Here is a 16,219-nt window from a genome sequence, read left to right on the forward strand (position 1 = left end):
AACAATATTATTAATTTCTGCAGTTAATCTAAAAGCCTTAAAGAAGAACCTATGACTAAATACTAGAGTTTTATCACTAATCTATAAATTAGAACTAATGTAAATGGAAAACAAGGTGTCATATTCTGTTAAATCACTGAATGTCTTTCAAGAAACCATTTAGGTTAAAGACTTAATAGGTTAAGTTTAAATGTCTTTAATATTTGACTTAAGTTTGTGTTGCATTTTGTGTTTCACGTACCGAGGACACTCGGTAAGGATGGGGTCCACAATTAACCCTGAACTACTATATATAATCGTTTTTATCTTTCTTGGCGTGTGCGTGTAAAAACACTTGCAATAAGTGTCATCTGTCTGTCCTTGTCTAAGCTCTTTTCGTTTACCTCCTCCAGTGGCGGAGCAAAATGTAGCATGTCAAACGAAATAATAGTTATAAAAGAAAATTATAAATTATTTTTCATTAAATCTCTAATAACGGAATATACGTATAAATTGCGAAAAAGTATTTTTCTAGCTTGCAGTATAATAGGACAGGATATAACGAAAAGTACATTTTAAAAGGATTTTGAAATATAGGTACCCAAAAAAGTGTTAATTATTTAACCCACTTTAATTAAAAAATGATACAGATTTTTTAAGTTTTAAGCACTGTAGCGAATTCTGAACTGTTACAACGTACTGATCTTGATTAATTAGCTAATCAGTCAGCGTCTTCACTGGAAATGTCTTCATCATTGGAATCTTCCGCCAAATCGATGATAATCCTACTTTCATTTTCATCATATGTGACCATATTTGCCCAGTCGTCCTGAATTAATTTTTCAGTATGGTTAACACAACTCGCCCACACTGCAGGTGTTGCCTCAGCTAATGCATCGCCCCAAACTTTTTTCACTGTTTCATCGCCACGTCCATGTTCTCCAATATGTCGATCATAGTATTATTTAGAAATGCCCCAGACCAACTCAATCGGATTATATTGACAGTGATATGGAGGCAATCTCAAAACCTGCTGCCCATGTTCTTGGAGTAGCTCGTCTATAACGTACCTGGTATTTTGTGGTTTATTCTGGCGACAAAGACTCAATAGCTCTGTCTTGCCCGAATCGTCGTCAAAAATTATTTTTTTCGCTCGTAACCATTCTTGTAAGTCCGATTTTTTCCAACTGGCATTCGGTAACTTTTCTATTAAAGAGCTATGGTATGAGGCATTATCCATAATAATTAGAGATGGTTCCTCCAACATTGGTATCAGCTTTTCGGAGACCCACTTTTTAAAAGACTCTATCCATAGAATCATGATAGTCTGCACTCTTCGATTTCGTAGAAAACAGTAATCCAGCATCTTTAACAAATCCTTGCCTACTTCCGGCATGTAAAACAACAAAGCGTTTACCTGTATTTTCGTGTCCTTTTCTGATGCTTTTCACACAGTCATCTTGCCAAGTACGTTTATATGCCCCTTTTAGGAATATCCATGTTTCATCTAAAAAAACGAACTGAAGTGGGCTTGGACTTAAAAAATTTCTCATATAATGCCTCAAAAAATACAGTCGTTTGGAGACAATACATGGTTTCTCACATAGCACTCGTCTACTATTTTCTAGTTTGTATAAAAACCCACAATTTTTCATAAGACGCCACAAACTTGTATCAGAACCGTCATAGAGATGCTTGTTTCTTAATTGTGTATTTAGAACTTTAATTGTAACGTACTCTCCTTTTGCTTTCATGCCATACAGTACATTTCTAATCTCTCCTTTTATAGTATCGCTGACATCATTAGTCTTTTTTTTTTGTACATTACGTGACTCTCCTGGTGTAGTACGAGGGGCCTATGTCTTGTATTCACTCTTTATTCTTGTCACTGTGCGAAGACCGATTTTCAAAGCGTCCGCTACTCGTTCATGTACCGATGATAACGAAAGCAAAAGTCCGTTGTTTTCTTTTTCTTGGTCCTGCACAGATCAGGGTAACATGTTATAATAAAAAAAAACACGTCACTGCCAGCTATCTGTATTCGTAAAGAGGCCGAACTTATCACCGACACCGTATCGGCCAAACGCATCGGTGTTATTGCTACAATACTGGGAGACGTGAGTGGTCTCTTCATTCCCTTTTCATCGCACTTTACCATGACGAACGTCACTCGCACAATTGAATTACGCATCTGTGTATCAGAGAGAGACGAATATTAAAAATTCCGTAGTAGCTTATTTCAGGCACACGCCAAGAAGGATGAAAACGAGTTTAATATATTATTTGAAGGCCAGACAGTTATTGCCATGGCCTTCAAATTGGTAGTTAGGATATAATGTAAAGAAAATGTAAATCTTTAGACACGATGATAGATGTTTCTCCACTTACTTTTGTAAACGTTGTCCGAAGAAAATGGTAACCTTCAAATTTTTGGAGAACGTTGGGAGGTCAAAGAAGAGTCGGTAAGATAATCGTCATCATTATTTGTAGATTGCGATGTGGTACTTTCAATTTCTATAAATATTCAGGGATTCTACAGTATTCACTGCCTTCCTTCGCTCAACCGTTTCCATCTCTCTCTCTGTTGTCCAATTCTCCATCGTTTAGGCCTCTCTTAGTCATGGCGTCGTCTACTTCGTTCCTCCAGGATCTTCGGGGTCGTCCTCTTTTCCTCCTTCCTATGGGGCTCCATTCGGTTATTCTCTTTATCCATCTGCTGTCGCTAGTTCTTCTTACATGTCCATACCACTTAGTCTTTTTTGTTCTATATATGTTAGTATGTCTGTTTCTATTGAAGTTCTTCGCTTTATTTCTTTATTACTTCTCCTATCCATTCTTGTTACTCTGCGGCATCTTATCAGGCATTCCATCTCTGTTGCTACTATCTTTCTGCTGTTTTTCTTTTTTATAATCCAATTTTCAGCCCCATATGTCATAATACTTCGCACTAATATTTATAAATCTGTGTTTTTGTCTTCATATTTAGGTGTCTATCCCACCAAACTGAGTTAAGTTGTCGGATTGCTGTTCTTGTTTCTCCTAACCTTTGCTTAATTGCTTCCTCTTTTGTTGCCTTTTTCGTGATTATAAATCCCAAGTATTTGAATTTATCCTTTCTTTTGATTGTTACGTTGTCGTTAATCTATAGATCTTCTGGTTTCTTCACTTGTAGATAGGTACTCTGTTTTCGCGAGGTTAATATCTAGGCCAGCCTTGGTATAATCTTTTTGTAGTTTCTTCATCATGTAACAGGTCTTCTTGGTCTTGTGAAATCACTACTTGATCGTCTGCAAAGCTTAACGTATATAGGTATTCGTTCCGTACCGGTACTCCCATGCCTTCGCATTTTCTTTTCCATGTAATCAAAGCTTTCTCTAAGTATGTTTTGAATAGAGTTGCAGATGTGGAACAACCCTGCAGGAGCCCTTTTGTTGTGGTTAAGTCTCCTATGATTCTTGTTCCCATTGTAATTGTAATGGACACTTTATTTTGTTTATACAGAGCTTTTGTAGCATCTATAAGTTCCGACTGCATTTCTAATTTGTACATTGCCTCCCATAGTTCTGACCTTGGTACAGAGTCATACGCCTTTCTCAGGTTCACAAATGCTAAATGTATATCTGTATTTTTTGCCTTTTTCTGTTCCAACAGTTGTTCCAGTGTGTATATGTGGTCTATGCATGATCTTCCTGCCGTGAAGCCTGCCTGATCCCCCCCCCCCCCGATTTTGCCTTTTATCGCTTTTATTTTTAATTAATTATTAATGTTTTATCAATTTTATACTTTAGATAGATACATTACAGAAAATTAAGGGCCGGTTGTTCGACCGCTAATCAAAACTTGATTGTAATCAAATATTTAATTACAAGCAAATACGTCACAGCAGCTGTCAAAATTATTAAAAATTGCTTATTATTATTATTGATTTGTAAATAAAAATATGAAATTAACATCAGAAAGAGTTTAATTATGGTTTATTTTAAATTAAAACACAAAATAATAAAATTGAATAAAATAAATCAGTCAACATAACCTCAAAATGTGACGTATTTGATTTTAATTAAATATTTGAGTTTTGATTAGCGTTCGAACAACCGGCCCTAATTGTAATAATCTAATGATAAAAACGATTCATAGTTGCTTAACTTGATTTAACCCGTAATAATAGGCAGCAATTGTAACGCATATCTGTATAACTGGTTGCCTGCATATAACACAGCTAAATGTTTTAGTTAAAAAATTATTAATCAACAGTTTCTTACTAAATAATATTACAGCTCACTATTGATGTTAAAAACGCTACACAACAATTACTAATCACTTTTTGATGGTTAAATACTTTTAAAAGCTGGTATTTACTGTGATAAAAAACCAATTTCTACATTGATTCACAGAGCGGCGGTATGTACTCGTTCGAATCATCGACAATAATACCTTTGTTGTTGTTTCAAATGTATGTTTTGTTTTCTTGTAAACATAAATCATAATTGCAATATTTTTGTTCCAGATTTCCCAACGAACCGCACTCCATCGTTTGGAAACTCTGCGAGAACATGTTCCACTACATGATGGCTCTGTATCATGAGCAATTTGAAGAAGCTGAAGCAGCTGCTCAGAAGATCATGGTGTTTGATAAGTGGGAAGGGTACCTGAGATTGGGAGAGGTGCATTTCTACCAAAGGAACTACGTACAAGCTGATACTTATGTTGAAACTTTACTTAACCAGTACGAGAATGATAATACTTACAAATTTAGTGACAGGTAAGAGATTGTGAACCATTTTGACATTAAATATTGGCTGTACGTCCCCGATAGGTGTTAAAATTTAAGTAGAATATTTTTAAAATGCCAAAACATTTTATTTTAGATATTACTACGTCCGAGCCAAAGTTCTTAAGATGGAAATTCAGTTTGCTACCACTTATCCAGACAGTATCTCTTCAGGAATTATGACGGTGCTTAACAATTGCCTAATTGAGTCACAGGCTTCTCAGTTGGACTACCAATCAGCAATAATTCATCTTCATTTGGCCAACTGTATGCTTCACGTCGGGATGGTTTCACAAGCCTTAGCTGTTTTGGATAAGTGTCTAATTCAGGTAAAGTATTATTAGCGTAGTAGGATTAGTCGAAATATATTGGAATATTCTATAATTAATTCATTTTCCAATTCCGGCCACTGCCGGCTGGTCCTCTCTCTGTACGCCAAAACTCTCCGTCCGGCTCGCGGAGATAAGAATACGGCCGGGGTCAGAAAGCCCTGCCTGTCGTAAGAGGCGACTAATGGGTAGGAATCGGGAGGTGGAGAGCCGTCGCTTGAGGTGTCGGGTTGGTAGAAACGCACACGGTCGCTTCGGCGACACGGTCACCGGTCTACATTCCTAGTATCCGAGACGAGACTCTCGTGGGACCACTCTACTCTCATTCCAAAAGAGCCTGGTGAGGTTGAACGAGCTGGGCCCGTACCTCTCCTGACCTCGATCAGGCGTGGTGTGGGTGCCCCGGCACGTACCCACCGGGAGATCCAAGAGTGGTAGAGGAGAGATCCTCGGCGGCGACCTGTCTATGCGTGAGGTGGAAATTCCTCCGCCTGCCGAACCTATCCGCCCGTGGTGTGGGAATAACGGGTAGGCAAGGTACTCACAACACAGGTACTACGGGGAAGGTGGAGCCCCACGGGACGTGTGTAGTAAACGTGTCGTGGTAACCCCACGGGACGTTTTTGGTATGCGTGGCGTGGCACCTTCACTTTGGTGTCGGACTCGTAGGGGCAGAGGTTTCACTACGGGCGTATGTCGAGAGATAGGTAGCCCAGGGTCCTGCCAGGTTTTTATACTTGGAGGGCACGCAACTTTAGCAATGTACGCCAAAACTACCACTACTATCGATTTACGCGTGTCTTTTTACTGATTGTGTTTTATTTTTATTTATTGTTTTCAGGATTAGTCATAAATGTCTTTTCACTATGTTTATTTTGGATTTTGCGTTGGGAATAGGTTGCATTGTGTCTGGTAGAAGTAAACGAACATTTATCCAACAAATTAGTATGGCGATCTTCCTACCATTTGGAGCGTACTAAGTCAAGTAATTACTTCCAAATCGAAGGACCACCCACTAGCGTGGGAAATAAGAACACAAGCAATTCAAACAATACGTAATTTAATAATTGAATGTTACTACAACTAAGTTAATATCTAGCCAAAGTTTTAGCGCAAGTTCTTTTATTGAAACCGCCGATCACTGTCCATACACTAGTCTGCGACACACAACACTAGCACTAATACAGACTCAAATGTTACTAATAATTATTATACTAAATAATAATTATCACTTCAACTAAGGACGTTTTCTTCAATATGATTATACTTGATTAATAATGAGCGTTCAGTAATTATCAAGGTTAACTTTATTTAAAAGAAAAACTAAAGTATGACAATTAGCTGATCGATAAAACTTATATTTATTTATAACCTTTTAAACTAAAATGAGAGCAAATCTTAGTATATTAAAGATAAATGTTTATTTGGAAAAATTTAACTAAACTACTTTGCTTCTCTGGCTTATATTTCTTTTTAAGTTATTAAGAAAGTTTGTTACCTTAGATTTGAATAAAAAACATTGTCCCACACAAACTTCAAACGATCTAGATCCGACCCATAGGAGACACTATATGGAAGCTGACAAACACCAAACATTGGGCCTCAGGTTATCCTGGATGACAACTATATAATTCTTCAAAACTCAGCTGCTTATTTTTCACTTAAAACCACGTAAGCCACTTAGCCCTCAGAAACGGTGTTATCAGATCTCTTGACACGGAATACAGCAACAAACCGGTGATTATCTCACTTTACAAAGATTTCTGCATAGCATTTGAGCCTAATTATCTTCTTTCTAAACTAAAACTCATGGAATTAAACGTTTTAACTAAGACTCATGGACAATTTGCCGGTTTTTAAAATTTTAACGATGTTTCACCGTACAGATACCAATTTGTTCTCTTTGACTGCTGCACTATCGAATTCCCGATGTGACCAAATTCTTTATGGCTTCGACAATAGCCGCTCCATCATCCTTCCAAATTAGTTGCCACCTTCGCGAATGATACAGCCGTCCTAGCGATAGGAGACACTAGTGAAGAAGCGACTGATAAGTTGCAACTATCAGTAAATACGATACATACCTGGACCAGAAAAGGGCGAATAATATTAAATGAGACTAAATCTGCACACATTAACTTTACAAATAAAAAAATAGAAAATTTCCCAGTTAGAATAAATGATACCCAAATTCCTTATGCAACATCAGCAAAATACTTGGGCATCACCCTAGACGCGAAGTTGCGCTGGAAAGTCCATGTCAAAAAGAAAAGAGGAGCTTGATAATAAATATAAGAAATTGTATTGGCTAATTGGAAAAAATTCATTATTCATTCACAATAAATTATCAATTTACAAGCAAGTACTGAGTCTAGTATGGGTATATTGGTGCCAACTTTGGGGGTGTACCAAAGCTAGTAATCTACAATTCCAGAGATTGCAAAACAAAGTACTGAGGAAAATTGGTGATGCTCCTTGGTATATCCGTAACAGCAACCTTCACCAGGACCTGGGTATGGAAACTGTGACCGAAGTAATCAAAATAACAGCAACAAGTCACTTGCAGAGGTTGCATAGTCATGTAAATGTCGAAGCAATCCAGCTTCTTGAACACTGAACTAAAGAGAAGACTCGTAAGGATAAAATCATTTGAGTTAGTGTAAATGTGTAACAGTTTAGTATAAAAAGCAGAGTATAGTGCTGTGATGTTATTGCATGTTCGTTGTAGTGCATTAGTTGATAGATAAAATAAGAGTAAGCCATAGGGTAGGCCGTTAGATTTAAGTTTTTACTGTTTATTAAGTTAGGTCAGAAAATAACTGATAATTGGTGATTTGTGACTAGATAGCAGTATACAAACACCGTACAGACTACAGGTGTTCAAAAAAAAATTATAGGTATAATAAGTGTGCAGCAGTAAGCTTATTTCAGCTATAAATAAGGTGTGGGAAAAATTTTTGTCTTGTATGTTTCGGACAATGATTCTGTCAAAATATTCCCAAGCTGAGTGAATCGGCTTTAGCAGGTTTTTTCCTTCCTGAAATGGATCGGAAATCGAAACGTCAAAGCAAATATAAAATGTAATTTTTATTACAATCAAATGTGGTTTAACCCCATATAAAAATATCTATGCAAAAACATAATAGAATAGAAATATGCTTTATTGTCACTGAAAATTGTACAATTTTATGGACAAAGCTTACAAAACATCAAAATAAAAATGACAATAACAATTAAAATTTACTAAAATTACAGAAATCGTCAATATCACAGAATCATAAAATAAAATATACAATCGATTGCAAAATTTAACTAAAATGGAAATTGCATAATAAAATCTAACGAACCCTAAGATCTAAGACGAATCTTACGAATAAGTTTAAGTTGCTGCATGTGATACCCAAATATGATGTAAAAATACATTAGTTACTTTTCTGCAATGTAAAGGTTCTGCAATTTTTTAGTTATTCGTTAAGAAACTCTTCCACCGAATAATATGGTCTTTCAGATAGATAGGTTTTTGTCAATTTACGGAACTTAAGGAAAGAAGTTGTAGATTTAAGTTGCAAAGGGTTGTATAATTTTTTTGCCGAATATAATATAGATTTCTTTACTAACTCAGTGGACGTGATCGGTAAATACACATCAAAGTTTGAATTTCTGCTGGAGTAGTCATGATTAAGTCTTACTGGAAAAACATGTAGGTCTTGACGAATTAAGCAAACAGTTTCTAGAATATATAAAGAGGGAAGAGTTTCAAAATGATTTTTGAAGTAGCTTCTGCTGTTTTATTCTAATGAGGCGAAAAGATACCGTTTTGCTCTTTTTTGTAATTTAAAAATAACATCAGATTGGGCAGCTGTACTAGAACAACAAAAAGGAAGGCCATATCGAAGATGAGACTCGAACAAAGAAAAATATGTTATTTTGGAAGATGCTAAATTGATTTTTTTCGAAACAGATCTTTTTGCAATTCAGGCTGACGCTAGTTTCTTACTTAACAAATCGATATGAAGGGACCATTTAAGGTTGCTGTCTATAAAAATACCAAGAAATTTTACAGAATCAACGATACTGATCTGGCTGTTATTAAGAAGCAAGGGTTGAAGGGCTCCTTTATAGGATATTGCTACTGGTCCACGTTAAAAAAGAGTACATTAGAGTCGGACCAGGTTTTTATTTTAAGTAGATCACAAGTTATAATTGCATGAAGAGTTGTAATATTAGAGTTCCTCCAGGTAATACTGGTATCATCAGCAAAAAGAAAAATTTGTCCATCGATTTTTAAGTTAGTGATGTCATTTATAAAGATAAGAAAAAGTAGAGGACCCAGTACTGAACCGTGTGGTGCTCCACATACAATACTTTTGTAACTAGAGTCAGTATCATTTGCTCTAACGTTGTTTCCTATTTTTTAAGTAAGATTGGAACCAATTCAAATAAATAGCTCGAATTCCGTAGAAATTTAGTTTTTTTAGCAAAATGTCGTGATTTACACAAAAGCTTTGGCATAGTCACAAAAAACAGTCGCAGTATAAATATTATTGTTTAATGTCTGATATACTTCATGTAGTACAGAAAACATAGCATAGCTGGTACATTTATTAGATAAAAAGCCGAACTGACTTTGTGATAAAATGTTGTTTTTAACGAGAAAGGACATAAGTCGGGCTTTTATAAGTCTCTCAATAATTTTGGATAGGACCGGTAGTAAAGCAATAGGTCTATAGTTGCAGACATTAGATTTTTTATCACCCATGAAGAGGAATAATAATGGCTGTCTTTAGGCACTCTGGAAATATACCTTTTTCAACGGAATCGTTAATTAGTGAGACCAGGACTTCCAATACATTTTTTGGAAGATTCAAGAAAGTTTTTATGGATAGTCCATCAGTACTACAGGAAGATTTGCTTTTGATACTGCTGATTGTTTGGATCAGTTCAGATTTATCAACTGGTCTTATAAAGAATAAATTCGAGAGTGGATGTTATATTTTTACTCACATTAACGAAATGTTCATTTAGATTTTCAGGGATTGGCAGAGAAAATGTTTGAACTGTGTTAGTTTTATTTCGAAGATCGTTTATTATGGACCAAGTTTCTCTTGCAACATTTTTAGAGCTTCCCAGACGATTCTGATAGTACATTTTTTTAGCTGTTTTAATAAGTTTTAGATAGGTTCCTCTGCTCTTAGAGATATATTCAGTGACAAAGACGTTGGTAGTAAATTTTTTGATGTACAGTAGTGAACGCATATTCTTGGCTGATATGCGGATACCTTTGGTAGTCCAGGGTTTGTGATGTTTTAACTTAATTGTAATTGAAGGAAATGCCTTATTGAAAATACAGACAAACCTATTTAAAAAATCACTGAAATTATAGTCCACATCCACAGAGGGAAAGTGCCACCCAGAAGTCAACCACAAATTTTGGATTTTACGAACGTTCTGAGCGGAAAAAATTCTACTTAAACGTTGGGTTTTCGAGGATTGTTTGTTAACAGTGATACAATTGGTATATACTGCTTCGTGATCAGACAGTCATCCATTAATAATTTTAGAAGAGTGTACATCAAGGGGTGAGAAATTTAAGACAATATAATCGATTATGGTAGATGTTGATTTAGTAATTCTTGTAGGAGAATTAACGTGCATTGTGAAAACATACGATTCGAATATATTGACCAAGGATAATTGGGTAACACAAGCAACAGCGTAATTAATATTTAAGTCACCGCATAGAATCTTTCTGCTTTTATTGGGCAGGTCGTCTAACAAAATTAACAATTAACAAGGTTAAGTAAATCGTACATATTTCTATTATATTTTACACTTGAAATATGACAAATACAAGGGATCTAGTTTTAGTTTTGAATGACTAAGCCTGATGACTTTGCTTATTTGTTGCTGGTCCATTCTTGTCTCAACAGAAGCTAGGGAATGCCTCAGCACTCTAAGCATGACGGGGGAATGTTAATAAACTAAGTTGTCGACTGATACCCGGAGTTCATATAGTAAGCAACGCATTTAATACTAACCTGTTAGCTCTGCAGCGTTTTTTGTTGTTGCTTCTTGATTCATGCCGCAACCTTGAAGTATAGTCCAGTTAGTACTGCATTTACCCGTCCACAACACTTACTTTTCAAGCTATCTATCTCTGCATTAGCATACGCCAGAACTCGTCTGCCACTATCAAATCTAGTTTTCTAAAACAAACAAATCTGAAGTTTGATTTTGTGTAGCAAAGTTTGACATATTAGAAGCTGTAGTTATTTTCGGTACATATTTATAAAACCGAATAGGGATGTTCACTAATTTTTAAATATTGTTAAATTCAATAGGTTATAACATATATAAAAACATAGCAAACATAAAATTGTTTAAAAATATATATTTCGTAAGATAAATCAATTCTTAATTTTAATTCTGATGGAGGCTAGAAAAACGGCTCCTCGCAGCGAGGCTACGGTGTGTGACGTCAGCAGTCGTATCGACAACTTGTTTTGTATACGTATTTACGAAGTGTGACCAGTTCTTTAAGTATTTAATCACTGATAATGAAGCCAAATAAGTGGTGTTTTGTTCCTGGGTGTCTAAATACATCTAAAAACAATTCTGAGAAGATTTTTATTACAGTTCCAAACAATTTAACACCATATTCACATAAAATTGTCAAACCACAGGTTTTCATATCTGAACCTCGGAGGGATACAACACTATGTCCATTTTTTCAATTTTGACACTTTTACAGACTAATAATTAACTTTTTTAACTTTATTTAAAGGAATAGAGCACTAGGTCCTAAACCATTTGCTGATAAAGAAAGTGACCTTTAAAAGAACACCAAGTCAATTTTTACTTAGAGGGATAAAACAGTGGACTTAATGTTTTGTCCCTCTACGCATGTGAATTACTGCCGCGCATATCTCTATGATGAGAGGTAGACTGTTAGTGATCTAATAATAATACGTTTGCCATTTATGGTGTGTTTACAGTGGTTTGTTACTAATAAAGAACAATGAACCATAATTCTCGTAGGAGAAAGATTCTTAAAGTACCTACTAAAAAGTTCTGCGAATTCTTCTACTGCATTTACAGGTAAGCTACCTTTTTGCTCATTATTTTTAAATTATTAAAAAAAACATAACATCAAAAGGGTAATGTAGTGATTTGATACCAACCTTAGACTAGCAATATTATTAAATCTTTTACAACCAATATTATACGCCTTGTTTAATTTCAGAATCAAATAATACACCAAGCAATGATGTTTTAAATGAAGAGCATATTATTAGAGATGCCTTGAGTTTTGATAATGAAGATCAGTCTGATATAGACAAATGTTCTGATAAACTATTCGTAGTGGAAATGAAATAAGATCTGCATTACTAAAATGGGCAGATACCATCATTTTTGGCAATAACATAGAAGAAATCATACTACGGTCTTACAAATGTTACGGCCAGAATAAAAATGGTAGCATTAATACTTGTTTAAAAAAGTAAAAATTATCATCCAGAAGTTTCTACTAAAGAGTAATACCCACATGGAGGCGGACACTGTCCATGCGCTGATAGAGTGAAAGAGAAAAAACTTAACATTTCTATTTACACACCCTGGGACTGGCAGCAATTAGTCAGACAAACCTCAATGAAATATACCGTACATACTATGGAACTAGAAGATTTTAAAAACTTAAGGTCTTTATATGATGTCAAAACATCTTAAAATCCGCCTTTGATTAATAGAAAAGAGACATTAACAAACAACAAGTTCTTCTGTCAAACTGTGTTTAACTGCAAGTTAAACAAAACAGCATTGGAACTCTATTTTTAAAAAGTAATTTTCATGACGAAAACCAGGAGATTGACCTTGTTAGGTTTCGAAGGCGACACCTTACATTGCCAAAAGATTTGCAACTGGTATCACAAAGTCCAATACTTATATCACAACAAAAGTATAACGATCTATTCGCATTACTGTCAAATGTTCCTACATTTTGCCATCATTTTTATCAAAACTTAAAGCACACCTACTAGTAATACTAATAGTGACTATCCAGAAGGAGACTTACTTGAGGATGACTGAGTGGTTTGTACCTAAAATGCCATTTTTACATACATATTTGTATGTGTAAAGGAAAATTGTATGGTTAAATAAATTTTGTCAGTAAAAGTCAAATAGGATTGTAGTTGTTATTGAATACCCCATACTAACTCTTACAGTACAATAACTTTATTAGATGGATACAACTCCATGTCCGTTAAAAGGGTTAAAAAACACAGGAACAAATTTGTTTTTGATTATAATAAATGTATTATGTAAATAACAATAAACAGAATGTTCTAGTAAAATATTGTTTCGATATCTCAATAAATAGCTGCAGCAATAATACTTTTTGTTGAAAAAAAGTTTAAAACTGCTCTCCTGTAAAGTTTTAAAAATGAACCTAGTGTTGATTCCTTCCGAGGTACAGATATTTGCATTTATTTTTTTTTTTTTTTTAACTTGCATAATAACTACCTTTTCTAGTTTTTCCCTCTCTTTGTAGCAAACACCACTTATTTGGCTTCATTATCACTGTATAAATACTTAAAGAACTGGTTACACTTCGTAAATACGTATACACAACAAGTTGTCGATACGACTGCTGACGTCACACACCGTAGCCTCGCTGCGAGGAGCCGTTTTTCTAGCCTCCATCAAAATTAAAATTAAGAATTGATTTATCTTAAAAAATATATATTTTTAAACAATTTCATGTTTACTATATTTTTATATAGTTTATAGTTTATAATCTATTGAATTTAATTGAATTTAACTATATTTAAAAATTTGTGCACATCCCTATTACAAAATGACTGGACTAATGGTGCAAAATTAAAAAATAAACATCAGGATTTTTTAGTGATTTGTTAATTTCAGCAATATCTTTAACTGTAGTAAAAATTTGAATGTTTATATATATATATATATATATATATATATATATATATATATATATATATATATATATCCTATGCAAACTTCCATAAAAATATGTAAAATTACAAATGTTTGCATTAAATGGGCGTGCAAAAAATTTGAAATTATGTAAACGATCCAGTTTTAATATTTACCCAAATCTAGTTTTTAACTAACTATGTGTCTTAACCCATTCGCTGCCATATTCCAAATTTGGAACGATTGTTAGTTTCGCTGCTGGTTACAAGATGTCACTGTTGGTCTTAAATCTGATAAACTATTTTTGTTGGGTAGTGTCAAAACAACACGTCCATACTGAATTTACTCACTGGTTTCGTATAAGTGGCATTTGTTTTGTGATTCATATCAAACTTTCAAGGAAGGTGCAGTTGTATAACTTCTAGTTCGATTATATCTATTTTCTGTCGTGAAATATTACGATCGGGGTAAGTTTAAGCAATATTATATGCCTATACAATGTACCTGTATCGTTTAAATGCTTAACCTCAAATTGAATATACCGAGTAACCTCTAGTTTTTGCATGTTCCAAAAATGGAACTTGGCGGTATATGTTGCTAATTGAGGTTTTTCTTTTTAGTTTGGTATTATGGATGTGAAAACATTTTATGGAAAGAAAACCAGCGGAAGATTCTGATGGAGATTCTGAATTATCGGATTATGTGAATTTCAATGATTTTTCTGATAAGTTTTCATCAAAGATACTGAACGCCCCAGCTGAGGCAACTCTTATTTCACAATGTGAGACACAAGAAGCTGAAGATATGTTCTCGACGAGCGATGATAAACTTCCAATAAATGTGGGTCAATATAATAAAAGAGCAAATAAATCCAATAGACAAAACGACTGGAAAAGAGGTGACTTGTTCCTAGATAATCATCAAGAAAATATCTCACTTTCAAATCAAAATAATGTTCACTGTGAAAGTGCAGTCGATTTCTTTACACTTTTTTGGTGTGATAATTTCTTTGAATACATAAAAGACGAGACTATAAAGTATGCCCGACACAAAAATGCAAATACATCATTTGAGGTTACGATTGAAGAACTCAAAGTATTCTTTGCAATCCTACTGATTTCTGGTTATTCCCAAAGGCCTTGGAAAGATATGTACTGGAGTTTGGATTTGGATCTCAGAAACGAAGCAATCGCCAACGCAATGCCCGAGAAATAGGTTTAGAGAAATTTTGCAAAATTTACATTTTTCAGATAATTCTAAGCTACAAAAAAATGATAAGTTTGCTAAAATAAGACCACTCATAGAACATTTAAACAGTTCATTTATAAAATATGTGCCGGTTGGTGAAACCATATCAGTATCTGTTGATGAATCCATGGTACCGTACTACAGCCACCATAGCTGTAGACAGCGTATTCAAGGGAAACCTATTAGATATGGGTTTAAATTTTGGTCTCAGAATGTATCAAATGGTTATCTTGTGGATACCGAACCTTACCAAGGGAAAGGAACCTTACTAGGAGAGAGTAACTTGCGGCTAGGTGGATCTGTAGTTGCAACTTTTGCCGAGAGGGTGAAGCATAATTTTCCAGATCAAAAATTTTACTTTTTTATTGACAACTTTTTTACCGGACTTCCACTGATAAAGGCTATGAGTGAATTGGGATATGGTTGCACGGGCACCATTAGACATAATCGAATTGGGAAATGCGCGTTGAATAAAAACGCAATGAAAAAATCAGTTAGAGGATCCGTTGATTTATACACAAGTTCTGATATAATAATTATCCAGTGGAAGGATAATGCCATCCTTCACGTGGCTTCAAATTGTTATGGCGTTCAACCTGAAAAATCGGTACGTTGTTATTCTGCAGCAGAAAAAAAATATATAATGGTAGACGTTCTCTAAGCAATTCAGCAGTATAATACTCATATGGGAGGTACTGATTTAATGGATAGAAATATCGCTAACTATAGACCAAAACTGCGTAACAATAAATGGTGGTGGCAAATTTTTGTTCACCTTTTGTCTGCTTCAATCTCTAATGCATGGATTTTATATAGAATTCAACACCACAATAACATTCAATCTAACGCTGATGAATTCGTTGAAAGTATGCGTCCATTGGATTTATTAGGGTTTACAAGAAGCATTGTGGCAACATATCTACTACTCAACCCTCGACAACAAAACCTG

General features: G+C 34.7%; 1 protein-coding gene across 2 annotated transcripts in view; it reads left to right on the plus strand.

The window, feature by feature from the left end:
- Positions 1–16,219, plus strand: part of ida (anaphase promoting complex subunit 5 ida) — a 57,668-nt gene that overhangs the window by 27,375 nt on the left and 14,074 nt on the right. For both annotated transcript variants that reach the window (XM_072543817.1, XM_072543818.1), the window contains exons 8-9: positions 4,487–4,741; positions 4,848–5,079. In XM_072543817.1, coding sequence (XP_072399918.1) covers positions 4,487–4,741; positions 4,848–5,079 — 487 coding nt within the window. The remainder of the gene's footprint in view (positions 1–4,486; positions 4,742–4,847; positions 5,080–16,219) is intronic.

The sequence above is a fragment of the Diabrotica undecimpunctata genome, chromosome 9, assembly GCF_040954645.1.
Source record: "Diabrotica undecimpunctata isolate CICGRU chromosome 9, icDiaUnde3, whole genome shotgun sequence".
NCBI classification, from domain to species: domain Eukaryota; kingdom Metazoa; phylum Arthropoda; class Insecta; order Coleoptera; family Chrysomelidae; genus Diabrotica; species Diabrotica undecimpunctata.